At 40.0% G+C, this 24,648-nt stretch overlaps 2 protein-coding genes and 1 pseudogene across 7 annotated transcripts in view; 1 reads left to right on the top strand and 2 right to left on the bottom strand.

The window, feature by feature from the left end:
* MROH8 (maestro heat like repeat family member 8) overlaps window positions 1-6,825 on the bottom strand; it is a 45,091-nt gene extending 38,266 nt beyond the window's left edge. For 3 of the 5 annotated variants that reach the window (XR_004953615.1, XM_036229430.1, XM_036229429.1), the window contains exon 1: window positions 1,687-5,858. Coding sequence is in view for 4 of the 5 variants with exons in the window: in XM_036229430.1 (XP_036085323.1) it covers window positions 1,687-1,938 (252 nt within the window). In the remaining variant the exon portion in view is untranslated. Of the gene's footprint in view, window positions 1-1,686; window positions 5,859-6,126 lie in introns of those variants that run through there. The other 2 variants (XM_036229431.1, XM_016148300.2) reach the window with 2 other exon arrangements.
* The window catches only part of RPN2 (ribophorin II), a 49,633-nt gene continuing 30,961 nt past the window's right edge, over window positions 5,977-24,648 (top strand). Inside the window, exons 1-5 of one of the 2 annotated variants that reach the window (XM_016148306.2) lie at window positions 5,977-6,273; window positions 8,790-8,983; window positions 19,318-19,413; window positions 19,974-20,149; window positions 24,512-24,587. In XM_016148306.2, coding sequence (XP_016003792.1) covers window positions 6,261-6,273; window positions 8,790-8,983; window positions 19,318-19,413; window positions 19,974-20,149; window positions 24,512-24,587 — 555 coding nt within the window. In that variant the 5' untranslated portion in view covers window positions 5,977-6,260. The remainder of the gene's footprint in view (window positions 6,274-8,789; window positions 8,984-19,317; window positions 19,414-19,973; window positions 20,150-24,511; window positions 24,588-24,648) is intronic. The other variant, XM_016148305.2, reaches the window with a different exon arrangement.
* Window positions 21,577-21,695, bottom strand: LOC118610216 (annotated as a pseudogene).

Below are 24,648 nucleotides of genomic sequence, written 5' to 3'. Positions count from 1 at the left end.
TTCCACAGTCTTGAAAAAATTTCTTTCAGTTTTTTCCCCCTCTGCATATAGATGGTATAAACTGGTATAAGCTCTCTAGAGAGCAAGTAGCAATACACAGCAAGAAGCTGACTTCACGGCCTGATACTTTCTCACCTGGATTAGTATAACAATCCAACACTGGGTTTCTGTGCTGCAGTTTTGCCTTTCTCCAATCTATACCCCTAGTTCTACTAAATTCATCTTTTAAAAAAATGCAAATTTAATCAGGTAAACTCCCTATCAAAAATCTTGTAATTGCACCCATCGAGGTCAAGGCCCTTCCCAATACGGCCCAAGCTAATCTCTTCAAATTCATCTCTTGCCTTACCTGACAGCACTCTGAGCTTTAGCTAAATTAACTTTTATGCTGCCCTTTCTTGCTTCTGGGTCTCTGCAGCTTCTGAATTCTTTACACTTCTTTTTGTTTAGTGACTAAAATCTATATCTCCTTTAAGACTCAGATCATGCATTTTCTCCTGAAGCAGGGTCAGGTTCTCTTCCTAAGTATATTCATAAACTACACGTGTATATTGCTATCGTGGCATTTGTAATACTCTGACAAAATTACCTTCTTATTCTTTTACTTCCTTGACTGGCTGTGGATCCAGGTCAAGGCAGGAAATGGACTTTCCCCCCACAAATTCACTAACAATCCAAGCCCTTTATTCATTACAAAGAAACCTTTTATGACATGAAGAATAAAGAATAGTCTGAGTCAAAAGTGAAGACTAACGTTCTGGCTTTAAGTGGTTTTTTTTTTCTTTAATTTTTATTGGCATTATTTATAGAGAAAATGGAAAGCTTGACGAATTTTCACAAACCATAAGTATTCGAGTGTGTGTATATATACCCAAAAGAAATGAAATATGGGTCTCAAAGATACTTGCACTCCCGTGTTCATGCACCATCATTCACAGTAGCCAAAATACGAAAACAACCTAAGTGTCTGTGGACGAATGACAGATATCTTCGACACTGTGATTTAAACATACCAGGTTTCTTTGAGATCATTAAACACGTTCTGCTCCTTTGTGTCACGAGGTTGTTAAGCACATCATTTCTTATTTCTGAAACATTCCTTTCAATTCTAACTTCTCCTAGTTTCTCTTATTCATTCCTTAGATCTAAGCTCAAGTGTTACTTCCTCAGAAATGCCTTCCTTTACCCTCAGGTTAAGATAAATTGTTCTGTTATGTATGCTTCTGATGAATGAATGAACGTTTCACCTAAGCAGAGGAGCACTGTATTAAGTTGAATAATACAGATTTATAGCTATTGATCTAAAAATTTTTTTTCTCCCACCATCTCTGATGTTTATTTTTCTATAATTGCATGCATTTGTATGCATACACACAAAAAACCCTGAAAATATATATACCAAAATGTTAACAGTAGTCATCTCAGGAGAGTAGGATTAGGGAAAAGTAAATTTTAACTTTTTTATTATGGTTTTGTTTTTATAGGAATTCTATAATTTTAAGAAATATAAGTATAAATATAAAAACAATTTATAAATGTTTATAAAGATATAACTATAAAAATATGTGTAAATGTATAAATTAATTTTATAGCCTATAAGTTATTTATTTAATAAAGAAGTAATAAATGCTTAAAGTATTTGTTAAAACGAGGAATAAGTTGGATAACTCGTAAAGATTGTCATACCTTTAGCTCCCCATTAAAAAACTCCTGGATGGATCCGATCAGCTTCTCAACAGTGGTCTCGCTGAGGGGGCCCTGGTGGGTCAGGTGTCTGAAGCTATCTGTGAGGGATTCCTTCGGGAGTCCAAAGATATCAGAGATGTCCGAGTCTAACACTGAAAGAAAGACATCAGATGCTGCCTCTGTGCTACGTAAAGTTATACAGTTTAGTAAGGAGAACCACTGGACGTCAGTAAAGATAGGTCCTGGTCTCATGTCACTATTTGCTCTGACACTTTGACCAAGTCCCTTTCCCTATCTGAGTCTGTTTTCTCAAAGGGCCTCCTTTAAGACTGAACTATAGCTAGGTGGTTAAAAGATGGACTCTACATCCGTTTCAGATTGGCTGGAATCCTGGCTCTCCCACTTATTAGTTATATGACTTTCATCAAGTTAGTTTGCCACTTGGAACCTTAGTTTCCTCACCTGTAAAACAGGGTTATTGTGAGAAAATACATGCAAAAGACTTATTCCAGTATGTGGTCCATAGTATGTACTTAAATGGTAGATATTATTCAAATTCAAAAGTCTATGACTCTGTGGTGACAAATGCTCAAAAGATAGTAGCAGTCCCTTGCTGATCACTTCCCACTGGACCAGGATGCAAGTAAGTGCTTGAGGTATCTCCTTCTAGACCTGGGATATACTCTTATTAAGAACACGGGCTACAGAATCGGTCCGCTGAGGCTTGGATCCCTGCTCTGCCTTTTCTAGTATTCTGACTTTGTATGATTTTACTTTCTCTGAGCCTATTTCTTCATTTCCTAAATGGAGATAATAATAGAACCTAACTAATGCGACTGATATTTGCCAAATATTATCCCTTTGCTCACTGAGTGACAATGATTATGGTGGCATCATTTTCCACTTCATATAGCTTTATATCTTTACCTTCTCTATTTTCCAATACCAAATCCCTATTCCTCTTGGACGAATAGTCCTACTATTTCTTTCTTAACGTACTTATCATCTGAGGGTTTCTGCCATTCCACTTTTGAACTCCTTTTGGTCTCCTGAATTATGTAGCCTCTTCTGTAAATTCCTCCCACTCGCTGCCACATTCTTGTCATCCACTAGAAGCCCTGTTCTCACCTCTTATCTCTGCACAGGTTTTCCTTCTGCTTGCATGTTTCTCTTTCCTCTCCCCAACCTTCCCTTACCTGTTGTTACCTATCTAATTCCTACTCATCCCTCAGGGCTCGGCTCCAGGATGACTTTCCTGAATCCCCTTTTTGCCCATTTTGCATCCCCTTAGCCACTAACAGACTACTCTATATTTGCTCCTTAACCCAATTCCAACCCCAATTCCACATAATATACTGAGTTGCAGTCATTTGTTTATCTATGAATACATTGTGTCTGTTTTATTCACTGCTATATCTCCAGCAGCTAGATCAGTGTTAAGAACGCAGTAGGGCTTCAATAAATATTTGTTGAATGAATATACAAATGAGCAAATACACCACAGTTTTTCCTTTCTTGTGTATATGCTGTTCTACTTACCTGCAATACTCTTCTCTCTATTTCTCACATAGGTTGCTCTTTCATATCCTTGATGCCTCCATTAGGTTTAAATACCACTGTCTCAGACAAGAGTTCTCTGACAAACATGATTTAAAGTAGGTTCCCATCTCTTATTTTTTGTCTCAGCCCCTTGTTTGATTCTTTCACGACGTTTTACTACAGCTTATAATTACTTTATTTTACTTTCATTGTCTGTTAATTTAGTTTGATTCTTTTCAGAACTCTAATGTAAATTCTGTGAGGGCAGGGACCATGTCAGTTTTGTTCATTTTTGTGTGCCTAGAAAATGGTACTTAATAAATGTTTATAGGATACATGAAAGGTAGTTAGTTATTCTGTAGCCCAATCCAGGTTCCACCCACACCTACCTTTGCCATCTCAGAATCCTTCTTCCACCTACACTCTGTGCAAGTTAGCAGGATTGTTTGTATCTGGACCAAGTCTAGTCTCCTGTATGTCTAGAATAATGTTCTTACCTCATTTTGCCAACCATATTCCAAGGTCTTAAAGTCAGGGACCAAATTTATTGTCAAAGTCTAGTCAAGTTCTGGTCACCTAGTCATTTGACTTAAAAAGAGATACCCATCCCCACTCCTTTCTTATCCTTTTCCCTTTTCACCTGTAAGTTCAAGGCTACTTGGGCCTTTTTTAATATCCTCTAAGTTGCTCAGCTGCAAATCCACACTTTCTGAATCACTGTCAGAAGCACAAGGGATCACTACTTCTTCCCGATTACAGAGCCTAGGAATAAAGAGGGGTTTAGAAAAATTAGTTTTTCAGGGCTGCTTCTGCCTTATCATCACTCAAGTAAAAGCTTAAATGTCACCTTCTTAGAGGCATATTGATCACCAATCTAGGTTAAGTAGCCTCTCCCCATCCCAGTCCCATAGTATTTAGTCATCTACAATTATCCAGTTCATTCGTGTTTGTTTATTGACTGTCTCCTATTAGACTATAAACTCCAAGAGGAGAGAAATCTTGTCTACATGTTTGTAGGTGTAGCCCCAGCATATAGCATATTGTCAGCCTCATGGGGAATGAATGGATAGGTAAGAAATACTATGCCACTGTTACAAAGAGACTGAGATAGAATCCCTTCCCAACTCTTTCTTTTTCTAAAGCACACAACACCTAATATATCATTCACTCATTTATGATGTTTATTGGATAATAGTTTTCAGATAGTAGAGGAATATTTCCTCAAGTTTTTGTGCTCTTCATAATATAAAGTCTATAAACATAACACATTTTAAAGTTTAACCTCTATTAACATCTTATCCACCATTAGGCTTAGACAATAACGAAGCAATAAATTGTTAACCTAAAAATAAAAATGCCTTTCAAAGGGAGAGGCAAACATATATTTATTTGAGATAGGTAAGAAAAGCTATTTGGGAATCATTAATTCAGGTAGAAGCCCAAATAATGTTCTGATTAGGAAACAAAGGCAATGGATATTTATGAAAAAGGGAAGGGGAACAGTTGCATTAACACAAGGGAGGAACTGCTAGTAATGAAGATAACATAATATAGCGGTGTTAATTCCAAACAATGTTTTTCATTTTCAGTTCGGTATTCATCAATTAGTCATCAATACTGCTTTCTTATTATCTTTGCAAACAGTTCTTTGGAAAACTTGGTTGCTTAGGTCTAGTTTATGGGTTTTTTTTGCCCTGTTTTAACATTCCAAGGTTTGCGACTTAAGACGTGCAAGGTAGTTCCTCTGGCATGACATCTCCAGCTCCATTTAAAAAATGGTTTTGTTTCTATTATTGTTTCCAAAATCAAGCCCTAGTTTGCAGCATTTGCTAATTCTATGGTATAAATATTCCCATTGTGGGCCAAATCGAGCTACCAATGTTACTTTGGGAAGAAATGTGTAATAGCACACCATCATATAGTATTTCTACTACACGGATATAATAGAGATAAGCAACCACAAAAGCACAGACAATAGTAAAATGTAATAAAATGATTAGGAAACGATGAATTTTGTTTCGCAGCACCGGGGGCTGCTCCCCCAGTAAGCGATCCCTCCCTCTGCCTGTGTGTATAAAAGGTTGCTTGCTCTTGGGCAGCAGCAGCTTTTCCTTGTAGCTGGCTGCCATCAGATCCCCTCTGCCTCGTGAGTAATAAAAGACATGTTTCACCCCCTTTGGTCCTGCTGGTGGTTTCTTTTGGAACATCCGAAGCCCAGGTGCAAGCAAGCTCCAGACCTGGAGTTCCTGCCTTGCAAGTAGTAAATGAAATAGTCTAAGTAGAGCGCTTGGTACACTGTCGGGCTATCCTGTTAACGCTCAATAAGTGGCGTTAGTTATTATTTAGTTCTTAATGAGCCAGTTTCATTTTTGAGCCTGTTACTTCCGAATTCTGTAAACTTTAGTTAATATGCTCCTCAAAGCTTAGCCTGAGGAGTCACTGAGTACACAAAAACGCTTTGCAAATCAGACAAAACGTCACTCATAGGTCAGTTATTAACAAATGAAACAGTTTTTGGAGGAAATTGCTATCAGTTTCTACACAACAGAAATCAACCACGTTTTACTATAGCTGGCGCTTCCTCACTGAACCCTTTCCATTCCTTTAAAATTGGCCGGGCTGAGAAGAGACAACTGAGTGACAGTGCGATCAGCCAATCAACGAGACAGACCAATCAGAGGCAGCCCCGTCTCGGGCCCTCCCAAAGCCTCGTCCAATCGCGTCGCGGTAGGTCCCGGAATAGGATCGTTGCGAAGCGGTCGGTTCCAAGTGGGCCCCGGCGCCGGGGGGAAGCAGACCTAGCCTATACTCAAGGACTGTGGGGCCATTTGTGCGCAAGGACTGGAATTCCGGTCGTGGCTACTGGGAGCGGCCCGGTCCAGTCGGACGGCGCGGACTGACCTGTGCTTAGAGCCCATCCCACCACGCGGAGCCTGCTGCGAGTCTCCGGCCTCCCCTCCAGCGCTCTCTTGTAGCAACTTTCCCGAGCGGAAGTCAGCCTGCGGCTCAGGCCGCGGTGGGATCTGCTCCGAGGAATGGCGCCGCCGGGTGAGGCGTTGCGCATGGCTCGATGACAGGGCCCCGCGGCCGGCACCCCTCAGCGAGTGGGCTGTTGCCCGCGGGACGCTAGTGCTCGCCACTCGGGAGCCGGCCAGGCGGGATCCCCTTGCCCTGCGGGCTAGGGGCATGGGCTCGGGTTATCCGGGGATCGAGAGCCTGAGGGAGGGCTGGCGAGCGAGTGGGACAGTCGGGGACCGTCGGAAGGTGGGGGTGGGTACGTTGCCGAGCTACGGGTCGCCCCGAGGCCCAGTCGGGGGACGGCGGCCGTGGTTAACACTAGGTCTGGCTTCACTCATTCATTTGATTCGCTTGGGCTCCCGGGCCAGACGGCCTAAGTGAGCTTTTGGCCAAATCGTCCTTCTTTGGGCCATAGTTTCCTTCTTAGCGAAGGGGACAGAAAAATGACCTCTCCGGGAGCTTAGAGCATAAGTTCTGAAGTTAGATTCTTCCGGTGCAAACTTGCAGTCTGCCACGTATTCGTTATGTGACCCCAGCGCGAGTTAATCCCTCTGCACCTCGGTTTCTCTTCTGTAACATAGGTTAGTTACATCGTCTCCCTCATATAAACTGCTGAGTATTAAATCTCTGTGCATAGCTTAGAAAAGTGCGTGGCACTGAGTCCTCAGTGAAGTTAACTGCGTTACTCATTAACTGCGTGATGCAGTCTCCTGTAGTCTCTCACAACTTGGGAAATGTGTACTATTATTTCCACTTGACCAGATGGGAGGGAGGACGGAATCCCAAGAAGGGAAGTCTCTTGCCAAGGTAACAACAGTAAGTCAGTGGCTCACTGCTCCATTATTTACAAGGTGAGGGTAATAGAGTTGTTAAAAAACAAACTTTGGATTCAAACTGCCTATACAGCTCGATTCTCACTAGTTATGTGTCTTAGGGCAGGTAACTACCTCTGACTCCCCATTTCTTGGTCTGTGAACCCACTTGGATGTTGAGAGGTTTTAGACTCAGCGCATGCAAAATATTTAGCATAGTATGGGTATACCCGACATATTAAGTGTGTAAATTTTAGCCAAAAAAGTTATCGTTATCATTAATGTGAGGTGGGAAGATTAGGATTCTAGCAGATGCTGAGTTAGGGGAATTTACAGTCTAGCTTGGTAAATGCTAGTCATTCATTCACTAGATCTTAATATATTGAGTACATGCATGGACACAAGGCACTAGGGATTCAGCATTAGCATCTTGACTTCTCATTCTTTCACATCATTCTATCCATTAGCAATTCTGGCTTTAACTATGAATTCTAGCCAGACTGTGACTACTTCTTACCACCTCTACTGCTGTCAGATGGCTCAGACCATCATCATTTTTTTACTTGGAGTATAGCAACAGTCTCTCCTAACTGGTGTCCCTCTTTAGGTCCATACTCCTGTATAGTCTCAATACAGAATTGTTTATTCTCCACAGAGTGATCCTATTAAAATAGTCCAGTCATTCCTCTGCTCAGAATTTTTCAGCGATTCTCAACTTGCTCAGCAAAAGCCAGAATTCTTAACAATGACTTTCAAGGCTCTCTGGATTTGGTCTCTGCTACCTCTGTTACCTTGTCTCTGTATCTCACTCTTTGCTTTCTCTGGCCATAATATTCTTGTTGATGTAGGAAAACTTACACACTCTTGATTCAGGGTCTTTGCTCTTGCTTTTCTTCTTGGGCTTGTTTCCCTCCAAGTATCTTCATAATTTGTTCCTTCTTTTCCTTCAGTTCTACTATGATATCATTATTTCTTAGTTAGGCTTACCATATTTAAAATTGCAGCTCTTCTCAGATATCCCTTTTGTGCTTTATTTTTTTACCTAACATGTTAATTATTTTGTGTGATATTTTAATTTTCCCACTAGAATGTAAGCTTCATGAGGTTGGGGTTTTTGTTTGTTTCCTGCTGTATCTCTAACACCAAAACAATGCTTGGTGCATAGTAAACATTCAGTAAATTTTTGATGAATAAATACTGCACATTATATAGATCTCTTTCTAGTTTTTTTTTTTTTTAAAGAGCATTTACATCCTTTAACACACACAAGGACTTAAATAGAAGTAACGTTCATGCCCCAATGTAAGCACCCCTTCTAAACATTCTCCAAAAAATAGTGGAGTGTGAACACTACAGTTAGACCTGGGTTTGAGTCCGAGATGGGCTATGTGCAAACTACTCTGATCCTCAGTTTTCTTATTTGTAAAATGGACACAATAATCATAATAATGCCTTTCTTGAAAGTGTTCTGGTTCCAGCTAAGTTTGACACTACAGGCAGAGGAGTTAGGACCGTAATGTTAGCCTTGCCGCTGCTGTTACCTGAATGGCAGACAGTTCATGACACACCCCATTCAAAAGTGTGTGTGTGATTTTTTTTTTTTTAATGAAAAGTAAAATGTACCATTTCTATAACTTCTTATTTCTTTGGCATGGTAGGTGTGCACTGTCATTGGAACTATGTATAGAACTTTGGAATAGTGTGGAGTGTGTTTAATAGTCATTTTCCCCAAAGGTTCAAGCACTGTCTTCCTGTTGGCCCTGACAATCATAGCCAGCACCCAGGCTCTGACGCCCACCCACTACCTCACCAAGCACGATGTGGAAAGACTGAAAGCCTCACTGGACCGCCCTTTTACCAGTTTGGAATCTGCTTTCTACTCCATCGTGGGACTCAGCAGCCTTGGGGCCCAGGTGCCAGATGTAAAGGTAAGGCTACTTTTGTCTTGCTGGACTCATCCCTTCACTATGGTTTTTTCATATATTTCATAACTAGCTCTTGCTTATTTGAAGATGACCAAGGGTAATCCAATATGAAAAATACTTATATCAGTAGGCATCTTTTTTTCTGAATGCCCAATGCATGTTTAGGACCATGCTAGGTGTTTTAGCAGAATATAAAGAGCAAGTCATAGATCCTCTAGAAACTTGTAGTTCTGAGTAAAACTATAAATACTACATGTACCTGTTAAATGCCCTGCGTGTGGCTATTAAATAATAAAAGAATTCAAGATGGGAGGCATTCAGATTTATTAAACAGTCACTGTCTCTGCATCAGGCGATTTTGATGTGCCTCTTGTACCTTTGATGAAGAAAATGCATCAAGATTAAAACCTTTCCTGGATTTAGGAACAGTCTTAAGTGAATTTATTATAGTAGCATGGATAGCTTGGCTAAGAAATTAGGGCCAGGTTTCTTATATATAAACTTCGTGTGTTAATTTTCTATGGCTGCATAACAAATTACCATACACTTAACAATTTAAAACAACACTCATTTATTAGTTGATAGTTCTGTAGGTCAGAAGTCCAGACAGGATTGGCTGGACTCTCAGTGTAGTTTCTCACAGTCAAAATGCAGGTGTTGGTCAGGTTCTAGGGAAGAATCTGTTTCAGGTTCCTTCAGGTTGTTGGCAGAATCCACTGCATTATGATTGTAGGTCTGAAGTCCCCATTTTCTTGCTGGTTCTTAGCTAAGGGCTGCTCTCTGCTTCTCAGTGCCACATTTCTTATGTGACCCCTTCCTCATTTGAATCAGTAATGGCATGTCCTTACTCTTCAGATCTAACTTCTCTTCTGCTACCAGCTGGAGAAACTTTCTGCTATTAAATGGTTCACCTGGATGGGTCAGGACTGCCTGGGTAATCTCTGAATTTTAAGGTTAGTTAGCTGACTTGTACTTTAATTACGTCTGCAGAATCCCTTCATAGCATTTCCTAGATTTGTGTTTAAATGAGTAAGAAGTAGATGGAAATCTAAAGATGGCATCTTTAGAATTCTACCTACCCTGTATTGGCATAGAAATGACCCCAAGTCTCAGCGGTTTATGACAAGTTTATTTTTTGCTTATACCGTATGGCCATCGTGAGTTAGCTGGGACTTTGTTCCACATTTCTTTAATCTAGGATTTAGCGTGTTGGACCAGTCTATCTGGAGCGTGTGCAGAGGGCAGATGAAAGCATGGCTCTTAAAATTTTTGCTCAGAAGAGGTGTGTGGCACTTCTTTTTATCTTTCTCATTTTGTTGCCTAAAGCAAGTCACATGGCCATACCTGGGATTGACAGATCAGGGAAGTGTAATCCTTCTTCAGAGAAGGAATGTGTTTTAGTGAATGATAACTCCTGAGCCCCTTTGCCTTAGGGTTGCTTTTTGCTTCCTTCAAGGTTCCTTTTCTGAGGAGAGTGGTGAATACCCTGACCCCACTGGTCCATAAGTTAGCATACTTTAGTTTCATTCATCCAGCAGTTGTTTACTGAACCCCTGTGCTAGACCCTGGGCATTCAGTGGTGAACCAGTCATAATCACTTGCCTTCAGAAAGCTGTAGTCTAGTGGAAGTTAAAAGAACAGCAGGTCTTTTATTTCAGCCTTTCATTATGAAAGTTTTCAAACATTAACAAAAGTGGTGAGAATATATAATGAATCCCCTTGTACCATGTGCTAACTTGAACATTTATTCATTTTCCCATTTTTATTACATTTACTCTACCTCTGCTTATTTATTTTTTTTTGCTGGAATGTTTTAAAGCAAATACCAAGCATACCATTTTACTTGTGTCTCTAAAGGGAATTTTTAACATAAAGACAATCCTTTTATTTCACTTAGCCACATTAACAATAATTCTTTAATGTATTTTAATTCCTGGTCTATGTGCAATTATCTAGAATTATCTGAAAAATGTTCTCTTGATTAGTTGGTTTGAATCAGGGTCTAAACAAGGTTCACACATTGGATTTGTTGATATCTCTCAAGACTTTTCATCTATAACACCCTATGCCCATTGATACTTTTTATTGTGGAAAAAGCCAGATCACTTGTCCCAGAGAATTTTCCACAGTCTGCCTTTGATTGAGTACATCCTCATGCTGTTTTTGAACATATTTCCCTATCTCTTTCATTCTTATAAACTGATAGTTAGTTTTTGAGGGTCAGTTTTCAGTATATTCAGGGTCAGTTTTCTGAAATATTTCATAGATGGTGCTGTATACTTCCTATCAATGAATGTGTAATATCTAGTTGTTTCACTTTTAAGTTATAGTAAAGTTAGGTCAGTAGGTTCAGGTGTTGTCAGACTAATCTATCTCTCATAAATGATACATAGTAGGGATTTTTTAAAAAAAACCTAGTTTGACAGTCTTTATTTTTTAATTGGGGAGTTTAATCCATTTATATTTAATGTGACTATACTGTTGGGTTTAAGTCTGCCATCTTATTATTTGTTTCTATTTGTTTATCTGTTTTTTTCTTCCTCAGACTGAGTATTTTTTTGACATTTTATTTTACCTCTTCTATTGGCTTTTTGGCTCTACTTATTTTTTTCAGTGGTTGTTCTAGAGATTGTGATATGCATTTTAACTTATCAGAGTATACTTTGAATTATTGTTTTACCATGTCAGGAATAATGAAGGAACCTTATAACAGTATATTTCTATATTTAATTTCCCATCATTTGTGCTATTGTTGCCATATATTTTACTTTCTTTCAAGGATCACAGCCTTGTGCTGTCGGTTGCCGAGTGTCTCAACTTTATATATTTTGTTCAGTTTTATAGTTATTTGTGGCAGCATGGGAAGGTAAGTTCAATACTTTTAATTCCGTCATGGCCAGAACTGGTAGTCTCGGTTGATGTCTTTCATTCACTGCAGTTATTACTCTTTTTGATGCTCAAAATGTCTCATTTTTTGTCAGTGGGTCAAAATGTTTGTGTGTGTGTATGTGTGTGGTTTGTTTGTTTTTATGTGATCTAGTAGTCTTCAAGAATTTCTGCCATCCTAGTTTATATTTTATCGTTCCTGTCCCAGACTAGAATCAGTCATTGCTATTATTTATCGAATGCCTCCTATATGCCAACTACAGTGGCTATCTTATCTTGAGTTACTTGTCTTAATTCTATACAGTCAGAAATATTATTCTGTAGTAGAATAGGAAATAGAGGCTCAAAGAGATAAAGTCAATTGCCCATTATCTGCCAACCATCATCTGAACACCATATGATAGAGGGATTGACAAACTGTTGTCCCCAGGGTCAAATCCACCTTGAAGCCTATTTTTGTAAATGATGTTTTACTGGAACATTGCCATGCTCATTCATTTAGATATTGTCTATGGCTGCTTTTGCATTTTAAGAGTAGAGTTGAATGGTTACTAAAGAGACTGTCTGGTCCCAAAAGGCTAAAATATTTACTCTCTGGCCCTTTACAGAAAGTTTGCTAATCCCTGCTCTGTGAGATCTACACTTAATTCTTATTTTTTCTTGATAGCTATCTCTTTTTCCTGCCAATTTCCTTTCTGTCATGACTATATTAAGGAACCGGACTTTTCCTTATAATCACATTCTTATAAAACCTCTAAGTGAATGTACCTCCTAATAAATTAGTTGATCTCAAAAGAAGGAGCACAGGCATCAGAGCTAATTAGCTTATATTTTTAATTTTTGTACCACCTCTCTGTAAAATGGGAGTTATGATGACTTCCTCACTGGATCATTGTAAAGATAAAGTGAAATCATATCATGCCTCGTAGTGACCAATCCATAAAGGCCCTTCAAGTTGTAGCTATCTCAGCATTACTAATATTAAAACATGTTTGCTTCTAGTTATAATTTATTCATGCAAATTCAGACAATGCCTGGTGTAGATATTGCCCTGTAGAGAAGGCCTGCAGTGTCTAGACAGCCTGGGGTAGAGCGATAACAATTTGAGAGAGTAGCAGAGTATTCTTGACTAGTAGAGGTTTTGTATTATAAGGTGTAGGAGATAAAACTGGAACATTGGGTTAATGTTACATTTGGTGTATTTGAATGCTGGATGAGATTTCTACTGGTATTCAAACTTCTGTGGAACCATGGGATTCAGTCTAAGAGGATCATGGAGGACTGAGGCACTCACTTTAACCAGACCAATACCTTTGTATCTGTCTTCATGATTCGGAGTTCCATGTGGATTTAGGTTGAACACATACTTCCAAAGGTGTCCTCGGCTGATGTCATGAGTTTGAGGGTACCTCATTCAGGGCTGATGATGTAAGATTGAAGCCATCCAGACAGCTGCCGCCCCGCGTGATTTGGGGATAGTTGATGACTAGACCAGCTGTGGTCTTATGTTTATAATCCAGACTCTATAAAGTCAGACAACTTCAAGATCTTGATTCACAGCTGCGCAACTGAGTGACCCGTACAGCTTACTGAACCTTTCAGAGCCTTTGTTTTCTCATCTGTAAGAGGGAGATAGTAATAGTATTCAGCTGATATATGTAAGTGATATATGTAGGGTAGTTAGCATGGTGACGGCATGTGGTAAGTATGCAATAAGTATTAGCTCTTATTGGTAGTACTGTTCTATAGTGGTTAATGTACATTGATTGATGTTTTATTTTTTCTCAAACTGTCATCCCCATTGCTTAATGTCTGACGAACAGAGGGTGTTCAACAAATATTTGTCGAATAAATGAATTGTAAACTTTAGCTTAATAGAAATGAGCTCTCAAAATGTACCTCTTAATCAGAAAATAAATGAGTTAATCACGCACTTCATTCTTCTAATCGCGTATAGAATGTGCTATGGTGATTATGCAATGTATGCATTATAAGTAACAGAATTAAGGAAGTTGTATGGATGGTTCAGAGCTGTTGAATTTCCTTATTAGATGTGCACACTAAATACATCCATTGAGAGAACGTTTCCATTGCTGCCACCTCCACAAAGTGGTTAGTATGTGTCCTGCTGAACTTGTTTTTAGCTGAGTAGGGAGAACTCCCTGCTAGCCACACTGAGTTGCTTGCTCTCACAGATAGGGCCTTCGGGGAGATTTTTGTTATTTTGTCACAAAGATATTTTAGCAGCAAAACTGGAAGAAATGGGGTTTAGTAAGAATATCAGAATAGAAAGCAGCTCTGAGAATAGCAGAGTGTAGAACGAGGTGATTTTAGAGGAGTTGACAAACTGGCCCTCAGAGTCAAATCCAGCTTGAAGTCTGAAGAGTAAAGAGTGAACATTTTACATTTTGGCAGTCAAGTACTGTGTGTGCGTGTGTGTGTGTTTAAAAAACAAGCACATGAGAGTGGTGATTTTATAGATAATAGCTTTTTGTAAGACTTAAGAGTAATGGGGGTTGTTTTATATTCATTTTTATGAAAATACTATGTAAGTGGAATACATACTATGGTAAAAATTATGATGGTAGTATATACATGACTGAAATCAGGAAACATTATGTAGTCTTCACAGGTTGTTTGTCAATAAAGCACTTTCCCTATCTGTAAATGGGATAATAATAAATTGTTGTGAGGATTATATAAGATAATAAGATAAAGTGCTTAGTCTGACACATGTTGAGTGCATATAAAGGTAAATGTACTTGTTTCTAGTTCAGAAAGGTCTGAGTGCTTGTTGAAGGCCAGGCACTCCGCTGGTTGTTGTTGGGGAGAGCAGAGAATCAGACGTTCTTTCGGGCAACATCATTTGTGGAGCATCTGCTACGTGCCAGGCATTGTGCTAAGTGCTGAGAAGACAGCAGAGCTCATTATCTAGTGAGAGACAGGTACCAATATAGTGAGACTAGGTGCTGAGTACAAAGAGACATGTTCAGTGTGTGGAAAATACCGTGGGAGTCCAGCAGTGGGAGTGGCTCACTCACCCTGCCTGCTGAGAAAACTGGCCATAAGCCCCAACCTCGTTGAGGCGGAGTTGCCATCTGTGCTGGCTGCTGCACGATTCATTCAGTGAGTTTCTGCTGTGTACTGGGCATGGCGCTAGGCATTGGCTTTAGAGTTGAACAAAGAAGAGCCTCTGTCCACTTGGAATGTGTACTCTAGTAGTGGGGATAATATTAGTCATGTAATCAAATATGTACATGAATATTTGTTAACAGTGGTAAGTTTTATGACGATGAGATAACTGGTATTGTAAATAGGAGACTTTGACCTGGTCAGGGAATGCTTTCCCAAGGAAATCCTGAACTTGAATTTCACTCTAAGTCCCTCTAAATTACAGCTCCTTGAGCTCAGGAACTTTGTTCATTGTATTTGTTGTGTATCTCCAGTGCCTAAAATAGCGCCTGACACGTGGTAGGCACTCAGTAGCTGTTTTTTAAATGAAGGAAGAGATGATTGATCTGAATTCTAAAAGGAAAGTAGGAATTAACTGGGAGATGGGAGGAAGGGACTTCAGGCAGATCGAATAGCATGTGCAAAGGACCTGTGCAGGTAGGGAGCAGGTTACATTTGAGAGACTGAAAGGAGGCTGTGTGTTGAACAGAGAATAGGGGAAAGAGGAGTGAAGCTAAAGAGGAAGGCTGGGGCCAAGCTTCAGTGCCTTGGTGGCCATAAGTAAAACTTTGCTCTTTCTCTAAAGAACAATTGATTTTAAGAAGCAAATATCAGGATCCAGTTTTTGTTTTGAAAAGAATTCTCTTTTTCTTTGTGGAAGACAGACCATGGCAGGGGGATACAGGGCAAGATTGAATGCAGAAGGGAGGCAAGGGATAGCATCCTGATTTCTGACTTTTGCTGCATACATGGATGGTTGGGCCATTTCACAAGATAGGAAGGAAAACGGGAAGAGAATTAGGTTTGTGTGGGAAAGATCATGAATTTGGTCTTCCACATGTTGATTTTGAATGGCCTTTGAATCATGTTAAGTGGCCATTGAGAGAAGTCTGAGCTGGGGGTACAAATCTGAGAATTAGCTATATAGAGTTTCTGGATGAAGCCATGGGCATGAATGAGATTGCCTAGGGAGGGAAAGAGGATAGATGAGAAATGAGCCTAAGAATTGAAAAACTCCATTGTTGAATGGCCAGGCAGAAGAGGATGACACTGAGGAGCTACCGGAGAAGTAGGAAGAGAGTCAGGAGAGTGGCGTGGAGTCCTAGAAGCGAAGGGAGGCTGGACGTTTCAGAATGAGGAAGTTCTGTCTGGTGTTGAGGACAATGAGCCCTGGAAAATGTCCTTTGGCTTTTACAGTTTGGAGGCCACTGGAAACCATGTTGGAGTGAGTGAATGTGAGGGAATGAAAACTTTAGCATAGGCAGCTCTCTGGAGAAATTTGGCTATATGAGGAGAGAGAGAAGGTAGCAGCTGGAGGGGAAGGAAGGATCAAGGGAAGTTTTATTTTTAAAATAAGTCTTAAGTTTTGTCAGTACATTATAGGAGTTGCCTATTGAGAGGAAGAAGTCGAATTGATTATATGAACAGGCTTCCAGATGGAGAGAACAACCTGTACTAAGCCTGGGGCCTTACAAGTGTTTGTTGTGTTATAGGGGCAGTGAGTTGATTGCCCAGGGCAGCTGGAGCAGAGATGTGTGGGGAAGTATAAGAAGTGTACATGAGACCCTAAAACTATGGTTTGCAATACAAGTGACTCTGTGAGCCTCAGAAAAAAAAAAAAAAACCCACGTGGGAAATCAAGCCCAGTTACAAAGGACCTGGTGCGGGGCTCTCACCAGGGTACTTACTCCTTGATAACATGGCATGGGAACAAGGTCTGGCGAGATTACAGAGCATAGTGTGAGAGGAAACGAGTAGTTGGGGACTGTTGATGGAGGAAACAAGGGAAGGGAAAGGGCAGATGGAGTGCGAGTTTACTGTCTTTTCTGTAGGACTTGCTTCCTGATTCAGCTAAGCGAGTTGTAGGGAAGGCTGGGTAAAGGAAAGCACTAATGTTTTTTGCTTAGGAGGATGTTTGGATAATGGGAGTATTAACACGGGGCACAGAAAATTTGTGGGATACAGATAGGGAATGGGCATTTTTTAGCCTTCAGCTGGAAAGGTGAGTCTGGAACATGGGAAGGCAGCTGGAGTCGGAATTACAAATCTGGTAAAAGTGGCAGGTTGAAACCTCAGGACCAAGTGGGCTTACTGAGGCCTGAGCTTGTTTCATGAGGTCTTTTTCGAATTCTGCTGTTGAAACCACGCTGTCGGCATCATAAACTTTGAAGCCACTGGTACTGTTTACTTAGGCATGATGCTGGTTTTATTCCAGATCAGATCATTTGTGGTCCCTTGAGAGATGGAGGTTGTATGACTCAGACTCTGGAGCCAGGCTGCCTGGGTTTGAATTTCAGTTCCTCCGTCAAGAGCTGAGTGACCTTGAACAAGTTACTTTGCATCTCTAAGGCCTCAATTTTCTTTTCTTTAAACTTAAAATAATAAAAGGACATAGTAAATTGGTCCTCTTATTAAATGAGAAATACACATAAAGAACTTAGGACTTAGGGCTTAACACATTTTCAGTGCTTGAAAAGTGGTAGCAGTGACTGTACTAATTGTTTGGGGCCTCTGGTGCTGTCATTCCACTGTTAAACACCAGATGGCGACAAAGCACAAGTCTTAAGCTTACGTTCTACGGATGGACTGGAATAGATTTTCTCCAGAACCCTAATTTGTGCAGTGTGAAGTATTTTCTCTTTTTTCTTTTTCTCTTTGGTTTCTTTCAAACTTCCAGTTGAAACTCATTTGCTTTGAGACTCTTATTTAAATTTTATTCATAAAAATGTTTTTTTGAAATTTATTCATGAAATTTAAAAAAAAGTTTTTGTTGAAGTAACACATGCACACAGTAAAATATCAGGTAGTATAGAACAGCTATTAGTGAAAACCAACAATCTATTGCATGGCCCACCTCACCTTAGTCCCTGTCCTACTCCCCAGAAGCACCTACTTTTTACCCGTTTTTATTACTATCAAATTTTGAATTTTATATGACCTGAATCAAATTATCAGTATAACTAGTAAATAATATTTCTCAGAGTTTAATGTAGGAAAAATAGCAGGGGATTTATTATGTGTCTGTCCTGTGCCAGGCACTGTGGTGGCGGTTCATCAAGTTTCTGCTCTCAGAGAGCTAGTCACTGGGGGAGGTAGTATAGCGTGCTTTGGGGAGCACTCAGGAGGGAGAACAACTCTGTAGTCCTGGGATGAATGTCAGTGAAGGCTTTCTGGAATCATTGGGAGAGGTGACGTCTGAGCAGAGATGAAGTAGACCAGGTTCAGCAGATAAGAAGGACAACAGATGGGTGCTCCTTTCAGGGGGGTGTAGCAGAGTCAAAAAACATAAATGGCAAGAGCATGGTATATCTGGGCATCTGCATTGGACTGGAGGGTAAGATTTTGGAATTGGAGGTAGGGATATGAGGAAGCCGGCACAGAGAGTGATGGTGAGTCACAAGGGCATGTTATACTGTACCAGCAACTTTGGATCTTGTTCTGAGGACAATATGGAACCACCCAAAGGTTTTAAAAGCAAAGTAAGAAGGTCACATTTGTAAAGACCACTCTTGAAGCAGCATGGCCTGAGACCAGTTAGGGAACGATTGTGACAATCTGGGTAAGAAATGGCAAGGACCTGAAATGAGGCAACGAGAGGACCAGAGGATAGGAGTTGGGCTTGAGAATGAAAAGGAAATAGACTCAATAGGCTCGGGGAAAGGGAAGAGTCAAGAACAAGCCCCAGGTTTCTGTTGTAGGTAACTGAATGCATGGCGGCACCCGTACAGGAGCTGGGAAGTCCATGTAAGGAATAGAAGGTTTCAAGCTCATTTTAGATGTATGCAACCTGACTTAGCTTTGTAGACATCTAAGTGGAGATCCCAGTACAGTTGAAATCAAAGGAGCCACTCTGCCACTTCTTAGCTTTGACACCTTCAGCAGGCTACTTACCAACTCCAAGCTTCAGTTTCTTTTTCTGTTAAACAGGTGATATTATCTATCACAGTATCCTCATGCTCATTCAGAGGAAGAGCATCATAAACACCAGTGCAGGTCATAACCAGGCAACTGATCAGTGGAAGTGGCTTCTTTCCTTCCTTTCTAGGATTCAGAAAGACTAGAGGTCTTTCAGGGTTGTCGCTCCTTCTTTGAAGTCAGCAATTTGGGGTAATATAGTGTCCTGTGGAAAATAACTGCTTAAAAAAAAAGAAATCGTGTGTAGCTCATACTTTAAGCTCTCGTAGATTTCTTAGAATTTTATTTGTCATCTAGAACCCATGGGTGCTTTTTCCAATCACTGTGTATATCACCACTTATTGTTGACTTTTTCTCTTCTTTAGAAAGCATGTACCTTCATTAAGTCAAACCTTGATCCCAGCAATGTGGATTCCCTTTTCTATGCTGCCCAGTCCAGCCAGGCCCTCTCAGGGTGTGAGGTGAGTCCAGCATCCTACATTTATATTTATCTTAAACTGTAAAGTTTGGAAAGTGTAGTTTTAGAGGGGGGAGGGTCATGTTAGATTTTTTTTTTCTTACGTTAAAAATCTATTAGGGTAGGAATTCCATTCTTGAGTGATTTTTTTTTTTTTAAAGGAAATGTAGTTTTTTTCCCCCCTGACTTTTTACTTTTCATTGATTTTGAATAACTTTTTCTCATAATTGCCTTTCTTTGGGGAAGCCTTGATCTTTCCATCTCCCTTTAACACTTAAAAATGCTCAAAGTAAAGAAAGAATGCCCCACACCAGATTTCTGAAAACTCATTTTACTGAACATGGGAGAACCATATAAGTAGACAAGTGACTTGCCAGAATCTTTTCAATTGTTGTGTTAAGGTTTTAAACACACTTAATTATGGTGTCTGAGGAATTGAGGGGGAATAATCATGTGCCAGGCAGGTGGTGGGACTTTGGCAGTTGCTCTTCGTGCCATCTTTGGCATGCCTGCCACAGATTATCCGCACCTGTTCTAAAACTGTGTCTGCCAATCCTTTCTTAGATCTCTGTTTCAAATGAGACCAAAGATCTGCTTCTGGCAGCTGTCAGTGAAGACTCATCTGTTACCCAGATCTACCATGCGGTTGCAGCCCTAAGCGGCTTTGGCCTTCCCTTGGCTTCCCAAGAAGCACTCAGTGCCCTTACTGCTCGCCTCAGCAAGGAAGAGACTGTGCTAGCGTGAGTTATCATCTCCAGTGCTTCTCAGGCTTCATTTGTGTCGGGTCCTGTCCTGAGAAGGTTCATCCATTGGTTCAGCAAATATTTTCTGGGTTCCTACTGTGTGTCAGGTTCTCTGCTAAGCACCACTAGGTATAATGTTACACTAAGGCAGGTAAGGTCCCAGTCCTCATGCAGCTCACCTAGAAACCGTCTTTCCCAAGCTGCTCAGACAGAAGGAAAATACTGAGTCAGAGCATAAACACTGCCACATCGAGACCAAGTTGGCTTTTGAAGTTAGAGCCTGAAGGAAGAGTGGGAGATGACCGAGGGTGAGTGAGGCCAGTGAGACGTGTGTATCTCTTGTTTTTGTTGAGGCTCAGCCAGGGCACAATGAGCTGTTGGCGGTGGAGGCTCTGCTCTGCAGGAGGGCTAATGGGATTCCTTGAAGTTGTGAGGGACAGTGCCTGGTGGGAGAGGTGGGTGCTCAGAGCAGAGAGTATTCTAGGAATCAGAGTCTACTACTCTGCAAAAGGCTTATATGAAGCAGAAGCACCTTACCGGAAAGAAACACTGAACAACTTTCCTGTTTATTGTAAATTTAAATGTAATGGACTTAATGACATTTACTAAACTTAAAAGTAAGAGTATATGTAGTTTTTTTAATCACTGACACTTCTCATTTAAAATAGTATATGTATTTTTGTTTTCTCTATGTCCCCATTTAATTGCAACCCCCGAAAGAGAGTGGAGCACCTAGACTCCTGTTAATTATTTAGCAAGAGGTTGGCGACACAAATTCCCTATTGCAGAATACTTTAGTTGTTTCCCCAGCTGTTTTTAGTTTTTTGTTTTTCTAAGAACGGAAATGTTTCTAAATTTGAAGCTTTGTTAAGGGCAAGGTTCACAGTCAGATGACATTCGCTCTGTCACTTTCACACTCTACTCATATTCATGTGGCCAGTAATTAGTGACTTTGGGCCTGACGCTTTTCCCAGGGCTGAAGTTTTGGTGCACACTCTGCCCAATGCTTGGCCCTCGTGGTCCTTCAGTTTCAGGTTATATTATTTTCATCTCTTCTTATAATCCCTTGTGGAATGCTTCCCCAGTCACCACCGTCTCATGTCATGATATCATAGTCAGTGCCCCACTCCGATGCCACCATCTGTAGAAAAATCTTTCCATTTTCCTCCAAGCAAAAAAGAAAATCTCCTTCCTCAAAACCCCAGAAGAGGGAAAAGTAAAAGAAAGTACATCATTTCAGTCAGTTAGACTAGAGTTTGAACATAAGTTCTATTCCTTCGTTGCTGTGTGCCTTTGGGCGAGTCTCTGAGTCTCATATATAAAATGAGACCAATAATTTTTTTTTTAGGCGAGGCAACCCTTGGTTGACCTAACAGATTACAAAGACCTTGTCAGTTTACAATCCCTTATTTTTTCAGTTTTTACGCCTACAGCACCTGGTCTTCCTAGGAGGTCTCCCATCCAAGTACTAACTAGGCCCGACCCTACTTAGCTTCCAAGATCAGATGGGATTGGGCTAGTTCAGGGTGGCATGACCATAAATGAGACCAATAATCTTACATCATAGAACAAGTGTCAGGATTAAATGAGAAAATACATGTGGAGAGCCTAGTGCAGTGCCTGGCTCTTAGTGGGCATGCCACAAATGGAGTTACTTCTCTTCTAGAGCACTTCCTTCTTAGGTCGATTTCTTAGAGAGCTGGTTACCTCCTTGTTTGAATTGTAGTTATATGTCTATTAGATTGTAAACTTTATTTGCAGTACTCATGGCACATGGTAGGTGTCCAACAAAGAGTTAATAAAGACTGAAACTATATTTTGTGTTTCTATTCTCTTGTAGGAAGCATACAGGTATAAAGAGCACACACTTGGGATCAGATAGAACTGTGTTCAAATGCAGGCTCTTCTGCTTAATGCCTCTGTGACCATGAATGAGCAAGGTTCTAAGCCTCAGTATTTTCATATGTAAAACGGAGAGAATAATACCTCATAGGATTATTGTGAAGATCAAACCTTATATAATATACTACTAATTTGCCCTATTTAAGGAAATATGACATAAATTAGGACTCTTCTAAATGAGTCTTCTGCATTTAAGTGGGCGTATTCTAGGTGATGAATGTTCATAAACTTGACTAGAATGGAAAAAACTTGTTTGTAGGTTTGAGTGAACCATCTGAAAAGGTGCCATTGTGGTCTCTTATAACCCAAGTTCTTTGAATCATCTGCTGTATATTGGCAAGACAGGATCTGCTTTCTGAGTGTTCGCATATACTACTCCAGAGAGAAGGAAACTGCTTGCTGGGAAATCAGTAATTAAAGCCGGTGACAAAACTTTTCAAACACTTAAGTGGATTAATTTCATTCTAGAAACTTCTGAGGTTGTTACCAGCATGATGCCCATTCATTCCAAAGAAGAGAAAAACGATATCTTAATTGAAAAATTCTTTCTAGGGTATCCTAGCAGCCTTAGCTGGGCTCAGCATTTATCATGGGCAGATGTGGGATTTTTATCTTGTTTGGAAATTCAGGTTTCATTTTTCAAGTGCATTATAACAACAAGCATCTCATAGGAGTCAGTGAATACTGTGAGCCTTCTCTCTTAGTGAATTGTGACTCCTCCGTTTTCCAACTTGTCATCCTAATGGAATTAGTTTTCCATGGAGGGAATCTAAATTGTTATGATCTCGATGAAAGCAGACAAATTCTCACTCCGCATTTGCCAACACATTGACTTAATAAATGGTTTTGCACAAAGACCCAGTCCTCTCTTGGGAATTAGGGAATCATTCCAAGGTTGAGCGGCAGTCTGCTTAACCACCAGGGGTCCTCAGCTTTCTCCATTCCACCCAAAATAGCACCATTTACATTTTTCAAGTTATCTGTATTAGGAGAATAGAACCTAATAAAAAATTCTGTGTGCCCCTAAGATGGAATGCTATGTGCTAGCTACCATGGTCTACCTTAAAAAGTTTATCTTACAGAAATATCCACTCATAGTGGATAAAAATAAGGGAAATATTATACATGCTATAACATAGATGAGCCTTGAAAACATTCTAAGTGAAAGAAGGTAGATGCAAAAGGTCACATATTGTATGATTTTATTTATATGAAATATCCAGACTAGGAAATCCATAGGGACAGAAGGTAGATTGGTGGTTACCAGCGGCCGAGGAAGGGGAAAATGGAAAGAAACTGCTTAATAGGTAAAGGGTTGTATTTTGGACTGATGGGAATATTTTGGAACTAGATAGAGGTGGTTGCACAACCTTGTGAAATATACTAACTGCCACTGAATTGTTCACTTACAAATGGCCAATTTTATTATGGGAATTTAACTTGAGTAAATTAAAAATTGTGAATATACATATATATATATATATCTATGTATGAGTAAGGGTTATCAGTTACAGCATTGTGTGAACTAGTAAAACATTTGCTGTTTATCAATTGGAGATTAAGTGAGTAAAGTACAGTATATCTAAGCAGTGCAGTACTGTGTCATTGTTAATAATTATGAAGTACATTTGTATGTACTCATGGAAAGATACATACAATATAGTATTAATAAATTGGAGAATAGTTATCTTTTAGGAGTAGGTGTTATAGGAATTTTTACTTTCTTAGTGTATTGTTCGAAGTTTTGACAAATATGTACTTTTATAATCAGAAATAAATGGTAGGAAAAAAAAAAGAGAATAGGCTCTGGTTTGGGAACCAAATCTTTTATTTCTTTCATCTTATTTAATGCCTTAAGATGAGTGATTTTCAGGTTACCCAGCAGGATGATGATAGCACAAGCATTGGCCATTCCACATGCATTTACAGAACACTTCCTGTTCACATTGAACTGATCTGGTTTCAGATGAGTTGCACCAAATTCTATCCAGCAATGTATATATGTAGATTCTACAATATTTCTTCGGTCTCAGAGTAAGAAAAGTAGAAAATTAACAGACAGACAGCTTCTGCCCAATAGACCTTTGGTCAATTGAACCTTGTTCTCTATAAGAGTTTGTTGTAAACCCAAGTTAGTCTCAGTGTTCTATGTGTGGTGTCATTAGGGACAAAACCGATTTTTCAGAGGAGATGAACCTATACTTTCACTCTTCTCTGTGCCCACAGTACTTCTTGCAGGTTTTGTTGTCCAGATTGCCTTTCCTCTATTTGTAATGTTGTCTTTGTAATGTAATGGTCTTTGTCACGTCTTTTTCAACTCTGTTGTAAATAGGCTCCTTAAAGGTTGAGACTTTTATACTTCTAAAGAATGGGATATTTGTGAAGGTGTCTCAATAGAGGAAGGGGTGAGTAGATGAAAGGAGACTTGTCAAATGAGTTCTGCTCTTTACCTTCCAGAACGGTCCAGGCTCTGCAGACAGCATCCCACTTATCCCAGCAAGCTGACCTGAGAACCATCGTGGAGGAGATTGAGGTGTGAATTTACTTTGCCAAAGGAATTTCTCAGCTCCTGTCTTTGAAACCCTTTAGAAGAA

Source organism: Rousettus aegyptiacus, unplaced genomic scaffold, assembly GCF_014176215.1.
Source record: "Rousettus aegyptiacus isolate mRouAeg1 unplaced genomic scaffold, mRouAeg1.p scaffold_m13_p_12, whole genome shotgun sequence".
Taxonomy (NCBI): Eukaryota; Metazoa; Chordata; class Mammalia; order Chiroptera; family Pteropodidae; genus Rousettus; species Rousettus aegyptiacus.
This window is presented reverse-complemented; position numbering and strand designations above follow the sequence as displayed.